The 25,936-nt window shown below is 40.5% G+C and overlaps 1 protein-coding gene across 1 annotated transcript; it reads right to left on the bottom strand.

The window, feature by feature from the left end:
* Window positions 1–3,104: 3,104 nt before the first annotated feature.
* On the bottom strand, window positions 3,105–25,043 carry LOC146635694 (NLR family CARD domain-containing protein 3-like). Its single transcript, XM_085348106.1, has 10 exons — window positions 24,958–25,043; window positions 15,570–15,651; window positions 14,783–14,886; window positions 14,524–14,602; window positions 10,188–10,378; window positions 5,274–7,056; window positions 4,608–4,781; window positions 3,926–4,099; window positions 3,801–3,847; window positions 3,105–3,671 (listed from the first exon to the last, which is right to left on the bottom strand). Exons 2-10 carry the CDS (start codon window positions 15,632–15,634, stop codon window positions 3,154–3,156), a joined length of 3,135 nt encoding a protein of 1,044 aa, XP_085204232.1. The 5' UTR covers window positions 15,635–15,651; window positions 24,958–25,043; the 3' UTR covers window positions 3,105–3,153.
* Window positions 25,044–25,936: the final 893 nt, after the last annotated feature.

The raw sequence follows: 25,936 nt of genomic DNA, 5'->3' as shown, positions 1-25,936 counted from the left end.
TTTTTAATGACTTAAAGATATGTGTTGATGTAATATTTTTAAATTGACCAACTTCATTTTCTGTTTTGGTCTGAAAAGTTCAGTTTGACTGTAGTTTTCTGTTGTGTTTATAGGACATGAATTTCCAATCTAGTGTCCACTTTAGGCAAACTATAAGTTTGAAGATATGAGGGAAACTCAGAATTTAACGTGTTCCTAAATACAGTTAGTACTGGCAGAGAAGATGTGGCAAGTTTTCCATGGCTCTAACCCACATATACTCTGCTGCTCAACCCACAAATGTATTGAGGACATGTGTATTTATAATGCTAAGTTTATTAGGAGAGGTGGGGAGACAATGTGCACTGTCACAATGACAGGGGAGTTAAAAACAACATTAAATAAAACTTTTAAATAACAACTGAATCCCAAACCAGTAAATATACCTGACAGTGATTCATACAGTGGGCTGGGGCCCCCTGTTGTGCTGTGAAGCTACTGCAGTTTTGCTTATTTGTATAAAAACTGAATTAAAAATGGTAAAAGCAGCTGATTAGTTTGCGATGTGACTCATTACTCTGATCTCAGTTTACCTGTCTTGTATTGAAGTGTCCCAGTGTCAGGTAGGTCCCACATTAGCCTTTATGTAGGACTAAATTGTTTTTGTTTGTTTTTTCTCTGGAGGTTTGGTTGGAGTTTGGTGAATGATATCGTGGGATCTGATCTCTAACTTCTGTTCTGTTTCCTTTGATGTAAAAGGCTTTTATTGTGCTGAACAGATAAAGAGCCCCCCCCTTTCTCTGGGTGGGTTGGTGTTGCTGAGAGCAGCTGTGAGGCAGACTGCCCCACCCTTTACTCTCAGGCCAAGTCACCCCCTCATTAACACGGTTAGTGACCTATAGGAAACATGAGCCAATAATAATATGGTTGGATTAATGAAGGTTTTTTATGTTCTCAGATTAAAATGACAGGTGATGTTTGTGTTTCTTTCAAATGGTGCATTTCCTGTATAGATGGCATGTATAAGCAAGTAGACTGCATGCATGCTGAACTGTGAAAAGAAAAAGCTTGTTTGATGAAGTGACTTGGGCTTTGTTGTGACAGGTGTGCTTTGTAGCACCTGTTCTGTGCTCCACAACAGCCCAGCTGTGGACCAGGTTATGTTCAACATAAGAGATAATGCCCAATGCACACATGGGTATTCACAGACGCGGACTAAAGCTTTCTTGGCTGCTGCCTCAAAGCACACTGTGCGCTGTCTATCTTGCGTGCTGCACAATATCGTTTATTACTTAGTAAATACTGATATCTATGACTAGCTAGTTTATTGTGATGGTGCTTTGTTTTCTCTATTATTATGTTGCTCTTTGTTGTTTGCTGTCTCCTCTGTTTGTTTGTTTGTTTGTTTTTTTTTTTCTCCATACAGGTGACCCAGGAGTTTTTTTTTTTTTTTTTTTTTTTTTGTCTCTCTTCCCCCCCCTTCTCACCGTCTCTTCTCCCCTTGGGTTTTCTTTCTTTCTCTCCCCCTCTCTCTCTCATTCATTCCCCCTGTCCTATTTATTAAAAAAAAAAAAAAAAAAAAAAAAAAAAAAAAATGACAAAGGATGAACTGAAGCTCTGCCATCACGTAATGTCGCATACTGCTGTTTCTGATGTCATTTAAAAAAAAAAAAAAAAAAAAAAAAAAAAAAAAGAGATAATGCCCAATCAGGCCTCTGGAAATTAGCGGCATAATTCCTGGAAGATCCCTCAGACCTCTGTGTGTCGGTAATAGGAGAAACTAGTTTTTTTTAACAGCGTCTGAAGTTATTCCTTAATGAGCATCAGTAAGACAAAACTATTAGAAACTTCTGCTTTACACTGCAAATTTAAAAAAACATTTTATTTTTCAATAAGCAGCCTTTTGTGATCTAAAACAGGACACCAGTTTGTACATGTTGAATCACATCTAATAGTCTCACCTCACATTTGAATTCTGATTATTTTTCACTGTCAGACCATAACATGCCAACCAGGACCTAACATTCATTTAATAAAATTGCAGACCTGTGATACTTAGACTTCTGTTAACTTACACAGTATTTGTTCCACACAAGCTTCAAGCTAAGTAAAAATAAAGGACAGAAACTAAACGCCTTTGAAACAGCCTCTCTCTCACACACACCTGATTTGTAGTGAAAAGGCTGTAAAAGATGCTCAGAGTTGCCACACACATTTGATTTAAAACAGAGAAAGGTAAATTCTAAATAAAAGAAGACAAAAGAACATTAATACAGCCACCAACATCTACATTCTGCATGCCGAATGTGGGCAGCATGGTGGTGTAGTAGCAAGCCTCACAGCAGTCCTGAGTTCGGCTCCACCATCTGGTTAGAAACGTTCTGTTTAAAGTGTGCATGTTCTGGGTCTACTGGTTGTGTTGTCCTCTGTAGATCTTCTTGCTCTTTACTTAAACCAGCTGTAGATGGTTGTACTCATAAATTTATGCACTGTTAGTCAGTTTTTTAAAATGTAATCTCCTACTTTGTAATTGTGAAATCAGGCTCATTTACATTGAATGTATTTTTCTTGGCACTATGTTCAATTATCAAAGTGAGTAAATTGCGAATTCAAAGTTACAGATTAGGAGTTCAGAGGTTTAGACCTGATTTTGAGTTTGAAGTAAATACAAATAAGTTCTACAAAAAATACATGAAACAGAACTGCCCACTTAAAATGCTGACATTGTTTCTGACAAGCAACATAAACAAAATATTAATTTTTAAATTTAGAGAAATACAAAACAGGGAAAGTGTAACCAATTGTCACATTGGAGACGGAACAGTTTTTTGTTTGAAGAATGACTTAGTAGTTGAAAATATTATGTAAATCTACCAAACAGATTCATCAGCAAGAGTGCAAATTGCAGTTACAATGCACAGAAAAACGTATTTCCCCCTTTCTGATTTCTTAGTTTTTGGGTTTTTGTTTTTTTGTGGGGGATATTTGTCACACTTAACTGTTTCAGATCATTAAAAAAATATTAGAAAAAGATAGAGTAAATAAAGAATACCATGTAGCTACAATAGGTGAAACATGACCTAGAACTTCATTAGGACAACATGGAAAAACAATGGGATACTCGTAAAAGCAGTTTAATGTGTGGAACTGATGGACAGAACTTGCAGGTGAAACTTAGGTTAGCTGACAAAATGAAGCAGACGACTGAGAGTGAAGCTCAACAGCAGGATAAAGGGGTTCGTTAAAGGCTGTTTTGTAGCTATGAAGGAGGATGCAGCTGTCATTAGAAACCCTGTAGAAGGACAGCGTGCCAGCTGAACAATCCACATACACACCCACCCGACTGGAGCGCCATCCAGCTGAAGGCACGTCTACTTTCTTGTTACGGTGCAGAATGTAAAAACCATCATCAGAGAAAACCAGACACCAGGATTTGTCATCGTATCCCATCTTAAACTCATTTTTCTTTCCTTCTGTGCCTCTTCTTCTGATTGTAATCCCAACGCATAGAAAGCCAAACACTTCCACCTCCCAGTAGCAGCGCCCATTGAGGCTCTGCTCACACAGCACCTGCTGTTTTTTGGAATCAGGATGTGGATGGTCAACTTCCATCCAGGTCACCTTTCTATTCCCATCAGAGAAAAGCAGGTTTGTGTGTGCTGTGTTGGAGTCCAGAGTGAGTTCACAGGCATCTGGAAATAAGAAAACACTTCATTGCAACAACAAAAAGAAGCCATGCCACTTTGAACAATGATCTGTTACTAGATCATAATTTCATTGATTTGTTACTTATTGCCACCAAAAATAACTGAAGTGCTTACATTTCTTGAAGCTTGGTTTCATTCTGTGACTTCCACCGTGTTCAACACTGTGGAGAAAAGTATCTCAGATTTAATTATGTTTCTTAATGAAGTTTTAAAAAATTACTTAAAAAAAATTCCATTACCTGAGTTTGCTCAGCTTGTATCGAGGATCATTCTTCAGCTTAGACAGCTGCTTCTCTCCAGAGTCTCCTGGGTGGTTGTAGCTCAGATCCAACTCTATCAGATGAAACGGGTTGAGCTGTAGAGCTGAAGCCAGATATGCACAGCCTGTCGCTGTGACCAGACAACCGGATAACCTGATAAAACAGACACTTTTTCAGTTGAAATAATTCCAGTAGTACATTTTGTTCTTGCTTACCAAACAAAGCAAGTTATGTGCCTAAACTGATGATTGCAACAGCTGACTATGATTGTTAACTTATTATTGACCTTCTGACCACACATAATAATACCAAACAACCCCCGTCAACCAACCCATGTAACATCACTGTGTGAAAAAGTAATATGCCAATGTTAATGGGCTAGTTCAGATGTTCCTTTCTTTTTCCACTGGTGGGTTGCCACTCTGGTATCAAACCAAGATGGTGACTCCTGAGTGTCAGAAGTGTACAGTGTTAAAGAAAATGCTTTGTCAATCTAAGTATACTATCTGACTTATTATTGATAAAGACCTCACTGAAATCAGAGCAAGAACTATCATTTTTATTATACAGAGTCACATTTCTAGCAGTTTTCTTTTCAGCTTAAATCTGGCTAAAGGAGGTCCATTACTAGTGTCTTTTGGTGTACTTTATGTGTTACTACCTGAGTATCTCCAGCCTGCAGCACTGACTTGATAGTCCATCACAGAGTAACTTCAACCCTGAATCTTTCAGGTCATTGTCACTGAGGTCTAGATCTCTCAGGGATGAGCAGTAGAACTTGAGAGCAAAAGCCAAATGCTCAGCTGACACCGAGGTCACTTTGCAATCTGCTAACCTGTGGGTGGGTGTTTAAGTGTTAGTATAAAGAGAACAAAGCTGTTTCATTCTGTAGACAAATAAAGAAAAAATTAAAGGTTTTAAAAAGTGTTATGAGACAGAAGTTTTGAAACCTTTATTTTTACATTTTGGCCATTCTCATCTTTTTGTTGTAAAGTATTGAGTAGATAATGTCAGCTGATTTAGCTGGATGATCTTGGCCTTCTTTGAGCAGAATGTTTTATTATTTTATCAAATAATCCTATCTTGTTTTATTCAACTTGGGATAAAAAAAAAGTAACAATTAAGACCATAAAGTCATCAGGGAAGTGGTTGCTGTGGTCATAAATTAAATCCATGCCATGACAAAGGTTTAAGGATGACACTTGATCAGCTTGATCAAGAACAGTTCCTTTCCAGCAAACCCTGACCTTACACAATCTGATTGACAGAAAAGTATATTTAACATGTTGTTATTCAACATGAAAGCAAATTATTGCTGCAAACTTACATAGCTTTTCTACTCTTCCTCACAGCCGGTATCAGCCTCCGTCTGCCCTCATCTGATGTGTTGTAACTCTTTAAGTCCAAGACCTCCAGATCATTCTTTGATACCTGTAGCATGTAGGCCAGTGCAGAGCAGTGCAGGGGAGTCAACTCTGTTTTTGAACGATCTGACAGTGCGAGATATTCCTGAATCTCATCTTTGACTTTGTGATCTCTCATCTCGATCATAGTCTGGAAAAGGTTGATGCAGCTGTCTGGAGAGAGGTTCTTCCTTCTGATAGACTTGAGGTAAGTCAAGATTTTCTTGTCAGTATCTTGGCTTTGATCTGGTGAAGGCAGCAGACCATGAAGGACTCTCCGGTTGGGTTCAACTAGGAGGCCAAGAAGGAATCTCAGGAAGAAGTCCAGGTGGCCATTTTTCTTCTTCTCCAGCACTTTGTCAACTGTCACCTTTACAAGATCAAGTAACGTATGGTCTTTGTCCTCCAAAATGAGGAAGTTTTTAAGTTCTGTAGTATTATTGTTAATAAAACAGTCATAGACAAAGAGAGCTGCAAAGAACTCCTGTACGGTCAGATGCACAAAGCAAAAGACCCTTTTGTTGGAAAAGAGTTGTTCTTCCAAATGGACTGTGGTGCAAAATCCAGAGTAGATGGATGCTTCTTTAATGTCAATGCCAAAGTCTTCCAGGTCTTCCTCATAGAAGATGAGGTTGTTCTTCAGCAGCTGCTCAAATGCAAGCTTGCCGAGTTTCAGAAGAAATTCTTTGTGTGTCTTCAGAAGCTTTTCTTTGTTTGTCTCAACCTTCTTGTCATATTTTCTGCTTCTACGCTTTGTTTGTGCAAACAGGAAGTGTGACATCATCTCTGTCAGAGTTTGAGGAATTGCAGTTTCAACATCTCCTCCAAAGACTTCCTGGAATAACACTGCAGAAATCCAGCAGAAGATCGGGATCTGACACATGATGTCGAGACTCTGTGAAGACTGAATATGTTTAATGATCCTTTCAGCAAGACCAGGATCATGACTAAATCTCCTCCTGAAGTATTCAGCTTTTTGAGGATCATTGAAACCTCTTATCTCTGTCACCATGTCAACATGTTCTGCAGGGATCTGATTGGCTGCTGCTGGACGGGAAGTAATCCAGAGGTTTGCATCAGGAAGAAGGTTACCCTGGATGATGTTTGCTAGGAGATCCCTCACAGGTGCTGCTTCCTTGACAGATGTTATAGTCTTAATGCCTTCAAAGTCCAGATGAAACCTGCTTTCATCCAGACCGTCCAGGATCAGAACAATCTTGGTTTTGGTATAGTCCACTGAATCTTTGAGTTCTGACAGTGTGGGGTGAAATAAAGTTAGGAGCTCATGTAGGCTTTTTTCACCTGAAATCAAATTCAGCTCTCTGAAAGCAAGACTGAAAACAAAGTCAAGATCTTGGTTTTGCTTCTCTTCGGCCCAGTCAAGAATGAATTTCTGCACAGCCAGAGACTTCCCAATGCCTGCAACGCCCTTCGTCACAACTGTTCTGTGGGGTTTGGTTTGGACAGAAAACGATTTGAATATGTGACTGAGGTTTACTGAACAGTCATTGGATGATTGCGTTTTCCATTTACTTTTGAATTGATGCTCTTCATTTAGTCTTCCACTCTCTCCGGTGGTGATGAACAACATTGTGTAGATGTTCTGGAGTAGATTTTCTTGGTCACCATTACCTTCAAATGTCAGAGCAAATTTCTTTTTCACTGCCTTTTTCAAATTTTCCTTTACTTTGACAGGGAGGATGTTCCCTGGAATCAAACAGAGCAATGTTTTCAGATTTGTAAACAGGAATTTATTACATTTTGTTTAATAAATAAAAGCTGCGTTGGGCAAAATTGTTAAAATTTGGCATCTACCTTTGGCATCCTAAATTTAGATGAAAACTGGAGTCTTAAAGTGTTTTCACACCTATGTTGTTTAGTTCATATAAGTACAACTCTGCTCATTTTCCCCTTTGGTAAAGTTTGTTTGTGCGGGTGTGAACAACAAGTATGATAATCACACTTGAGGAGAAGGTCTTGGTTTGGTTCCAAAGTCCAGATTGGTGCAGTTTGTTTAAAGTGTGAAAAGTGATCCAGCTTCGATTCAACCTAACTACCAGGTGTATTTTCCAAGTGTGAGCTAAACACCTTCCTGTAACTACTTATTCTTTGCATTCTGGACATTGACAGCATTTTAATCCTTGGTGATTTTAATATTCGTGTTTTTTTGTCACCAAAAACAACTTTTGGATCTTATTAATTCCTTTAATCTCATTCTGATCAGTAAAGACTCCCACCCATGAGCGTGGACAAACCTTGGACCTAGTTTTATTCTGCGGTCTGCAGCTATAGGATATTCAAATTTGTAACCTTAACCTTTCGGATCATATGCCTGTTTTATTCAAAATTTCTGTCCCATACTTCTTAGTTAAGCCTCCTCTTCCTGTCCGCCAATACCGCATCATTACACCAGTTACTGCGGAGCAATTCTCTGCTGCTTATCAGAATTCTGGTCTCCCTATCATGGACAATTGCTCCTTTAAGCAAAATGTTGATCATTTGCTTACCATGTTTAATGTCACCTGTACAAATGTCCTAGATATGGCTGCTCCTTTTAGAAAAACTAAACGCTCTAGACCTAAAACTGATCCCTGGCTAAACAAGGACACCCGGGCCATTAGAAGGACCTGTAGAAAGACCGAAAGAAAATGGAAAAAGACAAACTTCAGATTTCCTTTGCTATGTTAAGAGATGCTCTGTCTCTTTATCAAGATGCTGTGCATAAAGCAAAAACTACCTATCCAATAGTACCTATCGGATATTATCAGCAAACACAGCTACAGCCCTTGTATCTTATTCAATACTAATCACTCTGTTATCAACCCTCCATCCACCTCTCAATTACTAGGGTCCCTTGGTACCTGTGAAAACTTTTTACGTTTTTTTGTTGATAAGGTGGATACTATTAGGTCTTATTTCATTCCTCCGCCCTATGATCCCTCTGTTCCCTTGTTTTCCTCAGTTGTGTTTGATCACTTCGAGCCGATTTCTCTGAACTCTCTGGCTGAACTAGTCTCCTGTCTTAAGGACTCTATGTGTTACCTTGACACTATCTCCTCTAGTCTTTTTAAAGAAGTCTTTGACACTATTGGCCCTCATGTTTTAACTGTTATCAACACCTCTCTTTTTACGGGAGGAGTTCCACTTGATCTTAGACATACTATTGTCCACCCAAGACTAACCTTGATGCAACTGTTATTTCAAATTTTAGACCAATCCCTAAACTTTCTTTTCTGTCTAAAATTTTAGAAAAATTTGCTTTTATTCAGCTCCAGGCCTTTCTGGAGACTAATGCCATCTTAGAATCATTTCAGTCTGGTTTTAAAGCACCACATACCACTGAAATTGTGCTTTTAACAGTTCTTAATGGTCTTTTATGACTACCGATTCTGGTAATCACATCATTTTAGTGCTTTTAGATTTTGAGTGCGGCATTTGATACAGTGGATCATGGGATTCTGCTATCGAGATTGGAAAACTGTGTGGGCATTAAGGGTACTGCACTTAAATGGTTCAGATCCTACTTAACTGATTGGAGTTTTAAAGTTTTACTTGACTGACTTGATGACATTAAATCATGGTTCTTTTTGAATATTTTGCATATAAATGATTAAAAAACTGAGATTATACTATTCGGACCCTCTGACCTCCGTTTTTCCCTTAATGTTGACCTTGGTCCACTGGAAAAGTTCAGAATGCCGTTTGCTAAAAATTTAGGAGTGTTTCTCGATAGCTCTTTCTCATTTGAGAAACAAATAAATTCTGTTATTAAAACCAGCTTTTTCCAGTTGAGAGCCATTGCAAAAAACAAGACCATGTTGTCATCTGCCGATTTCGAGAGAGTGATTCATGCATTTGTTTCATCTAGGCTTGACTATTGCAATAGTCTCTATTTTGGTATTAACCAGGTCCTACTCTCTCGTTTGCAGCTAGTTCAGAATGCGGCGGCCCTACTCCTAACAGTCACTCGCCATTTTGAACATATCACTCTAATCCTGGCACGTTTAAACTGGTTACCAGTACGTCGTAGAATCAAAATCAAGATTTTGTTGTTTGTTTTTAAATCTCTGAATGGATTAGCTCCATCTTATCTCTTGGACCTTTTAACTAATACTTTTAACTTTTTAACTTTAAATAATACTCCAAGCAGAGTTCTTAAGTCGGCAGATAAGTTGCTTCTGGATATCCCCAGAACCAGACAGAAAGACAGATATGACTGAGCTTTTGCGGTTGCTGCCCCCAAGCTCTGGAACAGTCTGCCCCTTAACATTAGGTCTTCACCAACGCTTGACATCTTTAAAACCCGCTTGAAAACGCACTTGTATTTTCTAGCCTTCAATTGTGACTAGTCTTCCATTGTATTTTCTATGAATGTTCACCATTTTCATTATGTACAGCACTTTGGTTCAACCCGTGTTGTTTTTAAATGTGCTCATGAATGCATTTGATTTGATTGAAATTTGAAGTTTTATAACTTGTCAACTAAGTCAGGCCAGAGTAAAAGAACTATAGATGCAAAAACAACCTTAGGTCAGAAGCTATACACATAGTAAAATGGTAAATGGCCTGTATTCATATAGCGCTTTACTAGTCCCTAAGGACTAGACCCCGCTTTACACATCCAGTCATCCACCCATTCACACACACATTCACACACTGGTGATGGCAAGCTACTTCTCTCTATGTCAAAAGAACATGTCACACAACAAGAAAAGGTTATCAGTATAAATGCAGTTTAGCTGGTGTAAGATTGCTGCAATCACTTTTATTTCCAAGGAGAAATGGTGCACACATATCAAAGATCCCAGTGACAGTAGCATTTACCTGTGGAAGCTTACCTGTGCTTTCAACATTCTTAAGGTGGCATTTCTCAATACAACCCAGGCAGAGATTTTCTGCATGTGAGCCAGATTGATCCCAGTTTGAGCTCACACACTGTTTGCATAACCAGTGTCCACACTTGAAGTGGACTGGATCCCTCAAAACCTTCTTACACATTAGACAGCTGTTTGGATCCACATTGGGATAACTGTAGGAAAAACAATACAAAGCCTTCATTTATATTCATGAGCAGTTTATATGATAACATAAGCAAAACGATTTTCTCAGAGGCCAAATTCTTAAATAACATTTTTAAAACGCTTCTTCACTCTGTTAAGGTGAGGTTATGCCCTGTTAACATCTTGTCCTCACCTGTGCTGATGTTTTGCCAAATATCACTGCTAAATATAATCATGAACAAAAACTTTAGGTCAGGTAAAATTCAAGGACGATGCAGCACAGGTTAGGTTTGTAAAGTTGCATCTGAATAAACCACAAGAGTTCTGGAAAAACATCCTTTGAACAAATGAGACCAAAGTAAAGACATTTGTCCATGATGCACAGCAACACGTTTGATGGAAACGTCTGTTTACCAAAGTATTCTAGAAACAAATGTGAGGCCATTTGTCTGACAGTTAAATATTGGCAGAAATTGTTTAATGAAACAGAACCTGTCATGTTATTAATTATACACGTGTCCACTGTATGATTCCCATCCCTGGTGCTTCCCAACTTCTGGACATACATATTTGAAAATTACAAACTTTAGCTTTTCCCTTACTGTGCAAAGAATACTGTGACAGAGGGGTGTGCTTTTCATGTGATCCGTTACAAGTCTAGTCTGGTTGGTCTCACAACTACTCTCCCAGATCTGGTTCTGGGTGTAGATGGAAGTTCTGAAGAAACTGTCACTGGAATGTCTGTGGAGCACTGCTCCCCGGATCCTGCCAATTCTGGCTCCCCACTATCACTCTGTTTGGTCTGGAGGGCGTTTCATGGGAACAAGATGCCGAGGGTTCCGCCTAATTGTCCCACGAGGTCCCTCCACGAGATATGATTGTGGTGTGGTGTGGCTGTCAATAATGGCGCCACTGGCTCTCTGGTCTGTGATCCACACTTCTTGCCATGGAGTGAGCCTGTCGAGGGTACGTGCGCGATGACGAAGGTTGTATGACCGCCTTGAGGCGACTTTTGTCGAGATTTGGCACTATATAAATAAAACTGAATTGAATTGAAATTGAATGACTGTGCCTCTTTAGTCCTACTCTCCTTCTTTCTCCGGGCGACAACCACACTATCAGGATGTGCAGGGTCAAGCAGAGATAGCAGTATTGGCACTGTGGTGCAAAGCTGTCTCCCCATCAAGAGTTGGGCTGGACTAGCCATTCTGTAGTGGGATGGCTCTGTAAGCGAGTAGAGTCAATTGTGGATCAGCAGCTTTCTGTAATAGGTTCATGACAGTCTTAACTGCCCGTTCGGCTTCGCCGTTGCTTTGGGGATATTTCAGGCTGCTCGTGATGTGACGAAAGCCATACACTTTTGCAAAATTTCCACAGCAGACTCAGCAGCAGCTCATGGTTTGTTTCCATTTGAAAGTGTATGCCAATAAGAAAGCTGCGGAACCTCCCACAAGCCCAGGTCAGACCTAAAGCCTCCTTTTTAACCTGAGCGTATCTCTGTTCTGTTGCAGTGAGGGAACGTGATGCATAGGCAACGGGTCTCCACTCCTCATCCCATCTTTGAAGCTGCACACCCCCTAAGCCATACGATGCCCCTTTCTTGCTGTCTTCTCAGAACCCACGTGTTTTAGCTTGATGACTATCAGTCTGGAGAGGTTTGATTCTAGCAGGCTTACGACTAATTTTGTGCACTCTATCTATGGACTTAGCATCGATAGCCTCAGCTCTGGAGTCACCTCGTAAGGAGGATTGTTGTTGCTTTACCTCTTCACTTTGCCTCGTCATCTTGATAGCTTTCTGCAGGGTCAAATCTGGGTCAAGCTGCATGCGTTCTGACAGCCGTTTGTCCGTGAGACCGACAACGAGCCTGTCGCGTATCAGTTCATCATGTAGCCCTCCACAGTTGCAGTGTTCTGCTAGTACATACAGTGCAGTCACAAAAGCATCCACCATCTCATTTTCTCCCTGTCAGCGCATGTTGAATTTGGAAAATTCATAGATCACATTTTTTTTCACAATGAAAAAAGCCTGGAATCCATCACGTACCCCCACGTACGTTGTCCTTTGCTCAGCTGTTAAACTCAGACTGCTGCTGTGCCAAAGTAGGTATCCCCAACAGAATTTGTTTCCCCTGCGTCGGGAGCACACAGGAAGTACTGATGCTTTACTTTTGTGAAAAAGTTAACAATTATTATTTGTTACATTACCATTCAGTTTGAGGGTTACAACAGAGAATTGTATATATTTATTGTTCTCACGTGGTGACGGGATTATTTTAACACAAGAACATTTTGCCTGATAATTGTTTTTATCCTCCTGTAACTTTACTGTATAAAGAGCTAAATCCTCCAAAGTTTCTGGAGTAATACCTCATAATAAGAAGTGTTTGTGTACTACAAATCAGGAATGTGGGATACTGTTTGTCCATGATTTACACAGGAGGGACAAATTGTGGCAGGATCATCCTGATATTATTTGTATCCCACTATAACTTTCCCGTATAAAGAGGTAACATCTCAAAAATTTCAGGAGTAGTTAGTCATTATAAGAAGTGTTTGTAAAGTAAAAATCAACACTCTGGGATACTGTTTGTCCTTGATTTGGACAGCGCAGCGTTTGCTCCCGACGCAGAGGAAACAAATTACAAACTACTTTGGCATGACACCAGCGTTCTCTGTGCACTTTCATCCGCCATATTCTCCCTCTCATTTTCCACAAGCTCCACAAGATACAGGTTCATTCAGTCGAGGTTGCATGGATCAGTACAGGACTTCTGACACCATGCCGTGCTATTAATTATATGCGGGTCCACTGTATGATCCATAACCAACTCTTTATTCTTCCGTTCTTCTCTGTTCCACATAACATTCCATTTTTGTTCAAACCCACCGGTCTCGCCCTCTAGCTGCCATCAGGCCTAACTACACTGACTGGCTCTATTAACATCTACTGTGCAATGCAATTACACCACAGAACCATGATCTCAAACACAAAAGCAAATCTGCAACAGAAAGGCTGAAAGGAAATAATTAAGGTGTTGCAATGGTCAGTTGTCAAACTCGAGACCTAAACCTGATTGAAATCCTGTACTAACGTAAAGAGAGCTGTGGATAAATGAGTGCTCACAAACCTCAATGAAATCAAGAAATGCAGTAATGATCAGATATTTTGTGTGGTAAAACTGATGTCATTTCTGATGTCATACCACAAGGCAACAGTATCTATTTTGTAGGGACGAAGGCATGATCTCTATGGTAGGAAGGTGAAAAAAGATATAGCCTGGTGTGCTGTACATTCTACTTGCCTAAAGTAAAGGAAAATTAATAGAGGTATGTTGCAGGGGCTTAAATGACTCATTCTGCAGAAGTACAGAGACAAACAGTGCCAGGAGCAAAATTCCAAGCTTAAGTGCATTGTAGAAAACGATATGTTTGAAGCTGATAGAAAATGTCAACAGTAAGTGGCACACCTTCCAGCTGTATATCTGAAACCAAGCCGGATGTAAGAAAGGTAATGTTATTGCTCACAATAGCAGGGCCTCAGATTATTGAAGTGTTCAACACATTCATATGCAGCAAACCAGATTAGGATGAAGGGAAGTTTGATAAAGTTATCTCGAAGTTTGATGCCCATTGTCCTCCTAAATATACTAAAACATCTAAGATATAAATTTTTCACTTACAAATTCAATACCAATGTGAGTCTTTTGAAACCTTTCTGATAAACCTGAAGCTCATGTACAACTTTGCTACACTAAGTGAGTCTACGCTATTAACATTGGGGACAAACATTCAGAAAAAAAGCTTCTGAGGGAAATCAACATGGCATTGAAAAGATTATTAAAGCATGTGAGTTTTCACATCAGTATGTCAAGACATTCAGCGAAATGGCCACAAATGCCGTCAGTGACATCTCTACTGCGGGAGCAGGTCCCAGCCAAAGAGGGAGATGCACACATGCAGTCTGAAAAAAGGATCTTTGACTGACTTGTCACAAAGAAACTAGAAATTGGTGCATTAATATGAACACTGAAAGAGATATCCTGGTAAAAAAAAAAAAAAAAAAAAGACTCCAATATTCCTTAGAGTTACAAAAAAACAACTCAATCACTTCTAATCCTACCCTTCAGTATTTTTAAGAAACTGAGAGAAGATTTAGCAGAAATGAGAATTACCTGAGCTGCTGGTGAGTGGATTCATCGCTCTGCACAGAAACGGAACTTTCAGATGTGAACTCCGTTGCACTCTGTAAACTATAAAGATATATATATTTAGTGTAAAAACTTTATAAGCATTCACTGAGCAGTCAACGCTTTGCTCAACTATTGAAACTTTTTATGGAAATGCACTTTTTATCTATACACTGTGGTTTATTGTAACAGAAAGAGATCAGTAAGATATTTTATATTAGTAAGAACAATGTTTACTGTTTCCATTTTGATTCCTCATCTCTAAAGACGAGAGGTTCAATCCTGGATCGATCACTCTTAATGGAGACACATCTGGGACCCGTGGACCCGGCAACACTTTTCTGTGAACTAAGACGAAAGTTTATTTAACACTTTATTGATGTCGAGAGAAGTCACCTACACAAAAAATTTACACATTTAATGCAAAAACTGCAGGGGAAATCCTGAGACCACTCAACTGCACTAAAAAAATTTTTTTTTCACAAATCAAATATGCCGTCAGCAAAACACACAGGATACACATCACACATACAGTAAAAGACACCCTAAACAAGTAAAACATCAGGATTTCCATTAAATGTATTTAAACATTTTACAACCCTGTTTATTAAATTGATAACACAACATATAAATTGTAAATATAAACAGAATCCAGTGACATACATTGGAATAATTGGAAATAGCACAAAGACGACACATCAAACATTGAAACTAGGAAAATGTATTTATTTATTGAACAAAGTAGGCTACTTTTTAAATTGAATGCCAGCAGCGCATTTCAATAAGATGAAACAGGGGTGTGTTTACTGCTGTAATACATCGTCTTTCTCTAAGAGACTGATGACACTAAGTGTTGGAAAACATTATTCTTTAAATTCCCCGGCACAATCTTTGAAGTCCCGAACCCCAACTTTACTTCTGAAGAATGTCTTGCAAATCATTTGATTTTGCATTTATTTACATTTTACACTCTTTCCCTCTGCTTTGGAAACATGGCTACATGTGATGATTTATGAATAGTTGAGTAATACCTGGCTGATGGCTCACAAGGTTCAGAAGCTGTTGTTGAAAGCTTCCTCTTCTTCTCCTCAGACATATCTGAACAGGCACCTGCTGCAGAAAAATGCATCCTTGAAATACTAATTTAATAACACAATCCTTCCTCATTGGGTTTTGAGTCATTATGAGACATTATAAGTCCAAGTTCACTGAGAAACTATCATGTTTGTATTGAAATAAGGGGTTCAACATAACCAGTGGCCTGTAGTATGAAGCAGGAGTTTAGCTTATCCAGGACTTCAGGATGAACCCTGGGTTAACCCTGCGACCCAGCTCACTTGCTGTGTATCATCCAAAGCAGGTCAAGTTTCAGATTAGAGACTAACAGGTACTAAATCACCACCTACTGAACAATCAGTTCTCCAGAAAATAGTAAAAAGTAAGAAGTGAATCACCTTCACAGTACAGAAATCCAAGGTTATTCCTGAAGGTACCTGCATAAGTCAAAATCCAGCTTTGTTGTATAGGCCTCTATACATAGGTTACAGGATCCTGCCATCACTTCAGTCTTTACTGTTAAACCCTTAAACTGCACCATGTCTGCAGCTGAGAGAATAAAAGCTTTAACTGTCTGGAGCAAGTTATATCAAAATACCGGGTCTTCAAAAATTGTCAACAATGTTTTCACTGATTCTCTATTTTACAGCATGTATAAGTGTGATATAGATTATCTGATGTGGCAATACGTTTTATATGTTTTGTTTAGCCGTCCTTAAAGCCACTAAATGAAGTACAGATTTTGTTATAAGTATCTAATCTAATCTGAATCTAATCTATGTCAAACTGATGTTTTTTTTTTTTTTTTAGGCTTTTGAATTGTAAGCTTCAAGTTTCAAAGGATCCAGTTTATATTTCCAGAGCTCTGATGGGCATCTATCACCTTAGACATAAACAGCAGCACTGAGAGCAAGCTTGGTTATACAATTTTAATTAAAATGTTTGTTTTCCCATCATGTGCATTAAATCATCATATTAATGATTTTCTGCACCAACAGTGTTGGTTTTTAAGGTATTTACAAAGTTCTGATCAGAATTTTATCATCATCATGTAATGTCTCTAATAAAATGTTACACTCATAGGGATCACTTTGCGCAGTGGAAGAGTCATATGACCCATGAAACGGCTCTTTTACATTGATGCTGCCAAGACCACCCTGTTCTTGTGAACGTGTAGGGCCGGCATGGGGAATTCCAGGCCTCAAGGGCTGGTGTCCTGTAGGTTTTAGATGTGACCTTGATCCAACACATCTTATTTAAATTGCTAAATTATCTCTTCAATATGTCTTGAAGTTCTCCAGAAACCTGTTAATGAAGAGGGTGATATCTAAATCTGCAAGACACCGGCCCTTGAGGGCTGGAGTTTCCCAGCCCTGGCGTAGGGGAAACCCAAATTAATGTCTGAACTTGTTAACCAGCTTCATGTGACGGTTTATCCTGATCGCCAGCTCAGTCTGGCAGTAGCAGACTTTGTGGATTGACAAAAAGGACCCAAAATGCAGACTCCAAGGAAGAGAGAAAAAAATTTGAATGCTAACAAAAACCAAGCCGTTTAATGAGGCTGGTAAAATAAGGTACAAACAAAGGGCAAGGCAAACTGAAGCAAAACTGACATTAACCTAAACTGGGAGAACTAAACAAACAAGAAGAAAAACCTAGACATGAAACTTGGAAACATGGCGTGGAAAACATGACGTGAACAATAGATGACCTGACAAAGAATGAACACACAGTCTAAATACACACAAGGATGATTAGGGGAAGTGGAAACACATGGGGAAACAGCGGACACAAGTCTGACATAACGACACAAAGGCTGTGTCCCAATTCAGAGACCGCACGCTTGAAGTACGCGCACTACGCGTACTACGTACGGTGCGTACTATAAGTACGAGAAGTGCGGAAGTGAGAGGCTTGTGAAATGGGACGGTCTAGCCTTCGTCGCACTGTTCAGGTTGCCTAGCAACCATGATACTAATCGCGAGAAACGTTACATACAGCTTTGTATGTAAGACCGGAAGACGATCAAAGCAGCCAAACGTGAGTACAGGGACAGGGTGGAGCAACAGTTTGACAACCCTCGGAGGATGTGGCAGGGACTAAACACGATCACAGACTTTAGAGGGAAAACCAGCACACCGCAGACCACGGCCTCTCTGTGTGAGGATCTAAACGTATTCTACGCTAGATTCGACACAGCGAACACCATGAGACCGGACAGTGTGCGCACCGCGGATGACGTCAGTGCGCACACTGTGTCTGAGGAGGATGTGCGGAAGTGCTTCAGGAAGGTGAACGCACGCAAAGCTACTGGTCCGGACGGGATTCCCGGCCGCGTCCTCAGGTCATGCGCGGCTCAGCTGGCTGGAGTGTTCACGCACATCTTCAACCTTTCCCTCTCTCTGTCTGTAGTCCCAGCCTGCTTCAAAATGGCCACCATCGTCCCTGTACCCAAATCCTCCACCATCTCCTCATTGAACGACTGGCGACCTGTAGCCCTGACCCCCATCGTAAGCAAATGCTTCGAGAAGCTGGTCAGGGACTTCATCTGCTCTGCACTACCCGACTCACTGGACCCTCTACAGTTTGCATACCGCCACAACAGGTCCACTGATGATGCCATAGCCCTGACACTACACACTGCCCTGTCACACCTGGAGAAGAGAGACACGTATGTGAGGATGCTGTTTGTAGATTACAGCTCAGCATTCAATACCATCGTTCCCTCGAAGCTGGACAGGAAACTGCAGGATCTAGGACTGAGCAGCTCCCTCTGCAGCTGGATCCTTAGCTTCCTGTCTGACAGACGCCAGGTGGTCAGACTGGGCAGCATCACCTCATCCCCCATCACACTGAACACTGGTGCTCCACAGGGGTGTGTACTGAGCCCTCTCCTGTACTCACTCTACACCTACGACTGCACAGCCACTAACAACTCCAACATCATTGTGAAGTTTGCAGACGACACTACAGTGGTGGGTCTTATCACCAACGGTGATGAGACGGCTTACAGGGAGGAGGTCAGCGCCCTGACCCACTGGTGTCAAGACAACCATCTCACCCTCAACGTCGCAAAGACAAAGGAGTTGATAGTGGACTTCCGGAGGTGCAGAGAAGTACACACCCCCATCACCATCAACGGCGCTGCTGTGGAGAGAGTGAGCAGCTTCCGGTTCCTTGGAGTACATCTGGCTGAGGATCTTACGTGGTCAGTACACACAAACAAAACAGTGAAGAAGGCGCAGCAGCGCCTCTTCTTTCTCAGGAGACTGAAAAGATTCGGCATGAGCCCCCGCATCCTCAGGACCTTCTATCACTGTGCCATTGAGAGCATCCTCACTGGATGCATCACCACCTGGTATGGCAACAGCACCGCCTACAACTGCAAAGCTCTCCAGCGAGTAGTGCGGTGCTCTGAACGGATAATTGGAGGTGAGCTTCCCTCCCTCCAAGACATCTACAGGAAGCGCTGCCTGAGGAAAGCGGGGAGGATCATCAAGGACTCCAGTCACCCCAGCCATAAACTGTTCAGACTACTTCCATCAGGAAGGAGGTTCTGCAGCATCCGGTCCCGTACCAGCAGACTGAGAGACAGCTTTTTCCATCAGGCCATCAGACTGCTGAACACGTCATAGACACCTCAGCTTCACTACTGGAACTTCAACATTATGCACTCCACACTGTATATAAATGCCACTTGTTTTGCACATATTCAACTCTGTATATTTTATATATTTTATTATTATTATTATTATTTTTTTTTTTTTTTTTGAGGTACACCTGTGCACTACTCATGATGTCAGATCAGCATCCTGATGTGGCACACCTGTGAGGTGGGATGGATTATCTCAATATAGCAGATGTGCCCACTACCACACATTTGGACTGATTTGTGACCACTGTTTGGGAGGGATGGTTATATTGTGTATCTGGAATGAATTTTAGGTCTCTACGTCCATCCCATGGGGAATGGGAGCAAAAACAAAAGTGTTGCGTTTATATTTTTGTTCAGTGTATATATATATATATATATATATATATATATATATATATATATACACACACATATATATGTGACGATTGACGAGTCAGGACGCCAGGTCAGGGGGGAGATATCATCAGCCAAGATTACCAAGATTACGTGAAGTACCCACAGAAGGTCTGCTAGATGATGTTAATGCAGCACTACGGACGATACCTACAACCATGATTACCGACACTAACAAGCTGATCTACAATACGGCAGCAGTGATCAGTGAGATGCTTGGCTACAAGTTGAACAGCCACAAGGGGCAGTACCCTCCATGGAGAAGGAGGCTAGAGGGCAAGATCAAAGTAGCACGGAGGGAGGTTAGCCAACTACCGGAGTTGCAGAAAGGTGCAGCAAAGAAGGTACATAAGAAATACAGCAAACTGTCCATACCTGAGGCCTTGGAAACTGCCAAGCAACGACTCACAGCCTTGGCCAGCCGCTTGAGGAGGTACACCAGAGAGATAGAAGGTAGGAGAATAAACCAGCTGTTCTCCACAGAACCAGCAAAGGTGTACTCTCAGTGGCAAGGGAACAATAAGAGAACAGCACCACCAAGGCTGGAGACGGAGCAATACTGGAAGAGCATATGGGAGAAGGACGCAACCCATAACGGCAATGCTCAGTGGCTTGTGGATCTGAGGGCAGACCACAGCGACCTCCCTGAACAGGGTCCAGTAACCATCACAGTGGCAGATATCCAAGAAAGGGTCTCCAGTATGAAGAGTTGGACAGCACCAGGGCCCGGCATGGTTCACGCCTACTGGCTAAAGAAGCTGACTGCACTCCACGAGCGTCTGGCAGCACAAATGAACCAGCTGCTAGTTAACGAGAGACACCCGGAATGGCTAACCGAAGGTCGGACGGTCCTGATCCCCAAGGACCCCAAGAAGGGACCGGTCCCCTCCAACTACCGACCAATAACCTGCCTCAGTACTGGAAGTCCCACAGGAGCTTAGCTCGGTCATTCTCCACCACCCTTGGGGGCATCTCCCATTTTGACCTCGGGACTTCCAGGTTATACTCGGCACAGATGTTCCTGTACACTATGCCGGCCACTTGGTTATGGCGTTGCATGTATGCCTTGCCTGCTAGCATCTTGCACCCTGTTGTTATGTGCTGGATTGTCTCAGCGGCATCTTTACACAGCCTGCACCTGGGGTCTTGTCTGGTGTGATAGACCCCAGCCTCTATGGATCTTGTACTCGGAGCTTGTTCTTGTGCTGCCATGATTAGTGCCTCTGTGCTGTCTTTCAGTCCGGCTTTGTCCAGCCACTGGTAGGATTTCTGGATATCAGCCACCTCCTCTATCTGCCGGTGGTACACACACATATATATACCAATATTAGGGGGGATTCGTGCACAGTCGTAAATTCCCACAGTGTGCACAATGTGCTTCGAATATTGTGCGTAGTTTTTGTTTTATGCAGTGTCAGCCAGGCATCTGACTATGAAAAAATTACACTCCAAAAGACCCCGGGCTTCTGAAAAAAAACCCGGGCTTAAGCCCAGTAAGCCGCCCCACCCCCGCTCCGCCACTGGGAACCATGAGGGCAGACGAGACAATATAAACTTGACAACATAAGACACGCAGCAAGAAAACAGGGAGAGGGAAACTTAAGTACAGGGGTAGAAAACACCAAGAGAAACTAATAAACAAACGAATTTAGCTACCCTAAAGAACTTAAACATAACATCCAAATAAACTAAAACTCAAAAGGCTGGGTCAAAATATACGTTTTTAAGTTATAAAAAAATCATCTGAACATATAATGAACCCCTCTCACAAAATAAGCTTAGTAACAGTAAAAACTAGGAAAACAGGTCTCAGGATCTCTTTTCTTATAAACATAAAGCGATGATGTATATATAATCTATTAACTGAGTCGGTGTAAACCTGGTCAGTCATAGAAACTGGTCACTGTGCAGACATCACCTTAGAAACCAGCCACAACTGTGGCTGAATTCATTAATTATTCAGGTAAGCCGGTTTTGGGAAATAAAACCATGGAGACAAAGGACACGAGTCACTTCCTCTAACGACTACAATGCAATCCAAACTGTAGCTGTTTTAAGGAAGCACACTAAAAAGAGGGAAAACTCGCAAAATATTCTTCCTTTAATCAAATAACAGATATTTTAATCAAACCCAGCGGACATGCTCGCTGCCCACGTGATACACGGATCTTACTTACTTTTGTTTGAAGGACAAAAAGCCTCGTCCCGGTCCCTCTTGCCTTCGTTGTTCTTGTTTAAATAATATATAAAGTCAGGTCTCTGTTTCGTTTGCTTGTGTCCACAGATGATGGACACAGCAAATCCACGTGCTGCAACAGACTTCGGACCTCACAAGCTCCAAGTGTTTAAAAGTAATTATCGTGAATACAACTACTTAAATGAACCTAAAGTTTCATTAATGGAGTTATAGCTGTCTTTTTCTCTTTATATCGTTACGTTATAGTGAAGCACGATCCCCCCCTACCAACACGTTCTAGTCTGTGAACCCTCAAAGCGGCCCGCATGCGCAAAAGAAGACGTCACACACAACGCGCTCTGTTTAGATCCAGACCGAACAGTATTGTTTGACTGATGGTTCTTAATATAAAGACTTCGGACATTACGTTTCCCAATTTTTCTTTAAACTATAAAGTTATCGTGTTATTTACATATGGCCTAATAATTATCCTAATTGCTGTTTTAGAGAGGAGCGGTGCTTCAAAGGATAGTTGCACATTTCTGTCAAAATCTGACAGCCGTTCACACTGTCATACCATGATCGGATATGGGTCGCATAGGGTCAGAAAAGTCGGATTTGTTGTGCTTTCGCCTGCAGTGTGAACGTAGCCAAAGAGTGAACAGTAGACTCTCACTAAATTATATATTTTTCATCTCTGTTCACAATTTTCTGGATTTCTTTTTTATAAGACTAAGACTGAACTTTATTTTTCCATGTTTGGCAATGTTCATATTCTGTTTAACTTGTTGCTTTTTTGAAGAAGTGATGCAGACTAATGAATCAGTCTAGTGACAAAAGTTACAAACAGTTGTTTGAAAGGAAAGCTGTTTGTTCAAAACAGAAATTGTGAATGAGTTTATTATCTAAATAAATTTGCTGCTAGGCTTTCTGTCATAGTTTTGTTTAGAAGGATTCCTGCCATGTGGGGAATGATGTAAAAAGTTTGAGAATAACTGGATTATTGCAATATCAAGTTGTGCCTTGTTCTCAGACGGACAGCAAGTGGAGAGTGATAGATGAGATGAGGAGATGGAAGGAGGAAGAGAGGCAAAGAGTGATTCACAGGCAGAGCTGAGTTTATTTCTCACTTTTGTTGCCTTATGGTTCCAAGCACTGTCGCCAAACTTTGCATTTTATTATTATCTCATAACACTTGTTCAATAAGCTACCATTTCTCCTGTGGACTTTCTAATGTCTACAGTCTCAGATCAGCACAGCCCTGCCCTCCAGCACTATAAGCAGCAGCAGCAGGAACAACATTGTACCCATCAGGTAACACATAGACTACGTTTGCTTTGCATTGCCTCGCCTCTGTCAGTGCGCCCCAGGGTGGCTGTGGCTACAATGTAGCTTGCCATCACCAGTGTGTGAATGGGTGAATGACTGGATATGTAAAGCGCTTTGGGGTCCTTAGGGACTAGTAAAGCGCTATACAAATACAGGCCATTTACAGGCCATTTACCATTGTCCCTACCTGATGACACTAATATAGTATGATATGATCCCATATTGGATTCTTGGACAATTTACAGTATATAGGTACACTTCTCAATCAACACGACAAATACTAGAACTACTGATAGCTGAATAAAAGGGGAAAAAAGTCATATCTCACAGAATCCCACAGAAAATAAAAAGCAATATCACAAATGAATGAGAAACATGCCTGATTAGCTACATCAGAATTTTTTAAAATAGCCAGTGCTGGTGCTTAGCTTAGGAACAGATGGTGCAGCTGCTGTGATGATTTATTATAGGGGTAGCCACAATCCAAAGCTCAGTCATTCCAAAGTAATTTGTCAGTGAGACAGGATGACATCTGTGAAGGGTAGGGTCTTTTTTCTTTAAAACAAACTAAGTTTTTTTTTTCAGAATCAGAATCAGAATCAGAAAGGGGTTTATTGCCAAATGTTGAGCAGGTTTACAACATTAGGAAATTGCTGCGGTGCTTCAGTGCAAACATAGTGTCATAAATAGCACTTAAATAGACATGGAAAAAAATAAAAGTAGGGATAAGAATTAAAAGTGCTACGTGGAAAGATATGTGCATGAGTGCAGGTGGTGATCAGTGCCAAACATGGAATGATGCAGTGAACACAGCGTGGGTCATGTGTTAGTGGTGGGAACAGTCGTACGTTTATTGTTCATGTGTCCAACAGCAGAGGGGAAGAAACTGTTCTTATGGCGAGAAATTGTGAAACAAAATATTTGATTAACAAAAAATACAAAAGGACAATAAAGTTTATGGTGGCTAAACCTAGTGGGTTTAAGTGAAAGTAAAAAGCAAGTAAAGAAGAGAATTTCAATAGAAAACAATTCCCACAGGAAACAAACCAGGATGTGTTTGGCAGTTAACTGGTGGTGTTATGTTTAAGTAGCATGGGTGCAAAACACAGTTATGCTGCTCTTTGATCACACAGTGAATGAGGCTTGTAGAAAAGGGACAGAACTTGACACTGAGAACAATGTGAATAGTCTGTCAGTAGACGATCCACACCACTGCCGCCTGCCAGATTGTGTATATTATGTATTTGTATGAATTCTAGCTGTGCCAGCTGGTTTAGAATTTCACAGTTTACGAGCATCCTGTGTTGAATCTGTACAAATACAGTGACCATTAGAAATAAGTGAGCATCTGAAGGTACCCATTTAGGTACCCATTTATTTTATATTTATTTTGTGACTGGAAACATGATGTCATTTATTTAAAAAAAAAAAAACTAAGAGGGTTTTTTTTTTAAAAGCAATACTACTGCTAAGGAATATCTTTCTCATATGATAAATGAAATGAACTGAATTCTGGTGAGAACATCAAAAATACTTTAGGATTAAGACGTAGTGCATTGTAATGATGTGTATATTTGAATAAATACACCTAAATATTGTTTGAACATATTTAGATAAATTCCTGTGTTTTCAGAGCTTTAAATTTTCCAAATTTCATCAAAACACAGTTAATACAGTTGCTTTGAGTGTACCTCCCTTACTCCTGGGTACTACTTTATCTGCTAAACAGCAGCTACCTGACTGTAGCTGTTTCTTTGGGGGTTTTTTTTTAAAAAAATAAACAGACATTAGTGATTTATGTGATACCAACCTGTACCACTGTGTGCCAGTCAAATCCGCATTTAACCAGGTAGGTCACAGCCTCTTGAAGAAACCTGAGGTGCTGAAAAGATATTGCAAAAGTTAACAGAACAGCAGCACTTGATGGTACAGGTTACTTTAATATTCCAGTCTATTATTTAAAAAGCACATTTAAAACTAAATGTACATATAGAAAATATTAAAAGCAGTTTTTCATCAGTCTAACATCAGAGGAAGGGGAACAAACTTGCTGCCAATCAAAAAAGAAACACACACACACACTGCTAAGGTATCTTTTATTCTCTGCTTTATTGTATACTTTACATTCAAATCGACATAAAAGAACCAGACTAATACTTAAGATAAACGCTTATCTTAAGTACATAAAGACTAGTACATAAGGAATTAACATTTCTTATATACTAGTGCAACTTTGCTGCTTGCTCCACTTTTACTTCATCCCGAGAGAGCAGCTTAAGCTATCAAATCAACACTGACATAATGCTTTTAAAGTAGTGAGACTCGACCATATTTACCTCGTTAATGTATCTCAAAACTTTAATGTGAGGAATCATTTTTTCCTACAACACACTTGTTTCAAAACTTTGAGTATAATTTTGATATAAAATATTGTGAGCTGGAAACCAAGAGACAAACACTTTTTTTCCTCAGGGTGGTTAGTTTTATTTCAAACTAACAACACTCCCTTTAGCTGTAAATAAATATAGTATACACTTCATGTAAAACACTTTTTTTTAGCACTGATACTGTAAGCATGTTGGTCTGCTAAAGAAAGTATGTAATACAAACGCATTCATTCAAAAGATAATATGTTTAAAATGAGATCTACACCAACAGGTAACAGCCAGTGTGTAGACTTAACCTGGGCTGCGGTAAACTGCAGGTAAACTAGCAAATTAACAATGTGGCTTATGTGTAAGTACAAGAAAGAAGATCTGCTATCAACCACCTGCCTGCTTCCTGGCTGT

The sequence above is a fragment of the Diplotaxodon limnothrissa genome, linkage group LG3 (genome assembly GCF_057381915.1).
Source record: "Diplotaxodon limnothrissa isolate DT_005_m linkage group LG3, D_limnothrissa_male_GT1.1, whole genome shotgun sequence".
NCBI classification, from domain to species: Eukaryota; Metazoa; Chordata; class Actinopteri; order Cichliformes; family Cichlidae; genus Diplotaxodon; species Diplotaxodon limnothrissa.
Note: the sequence above shows the minus strand (reverse complement) of the source record. Positions and strands in the feature narration are given on the sequence as shown.

Coding starts and splice junctions, on each gene's coding strand:
- LOC146635694 (XM_085348106.1), bottom strand. CDS start 15,634: ATGTCTGAGGAGAAGAAGAGGAAGCTTTCAACAACAGCTTCTGAACCT. Junction 14,603..14,782: donor TAGAGATGAGGAATCAAAAT/GGAAACAGTAAA, acceptor TATATCTTTATA/GTTTACAGAGTGCAACGGAG. Junction 4,100..4,607: donor TGCAGGCTGGAGATACTCAG/GTAGTAACACAT, acceptor CTGTTTTATCAG/GTTATCCGGTTGTCTGGTCA.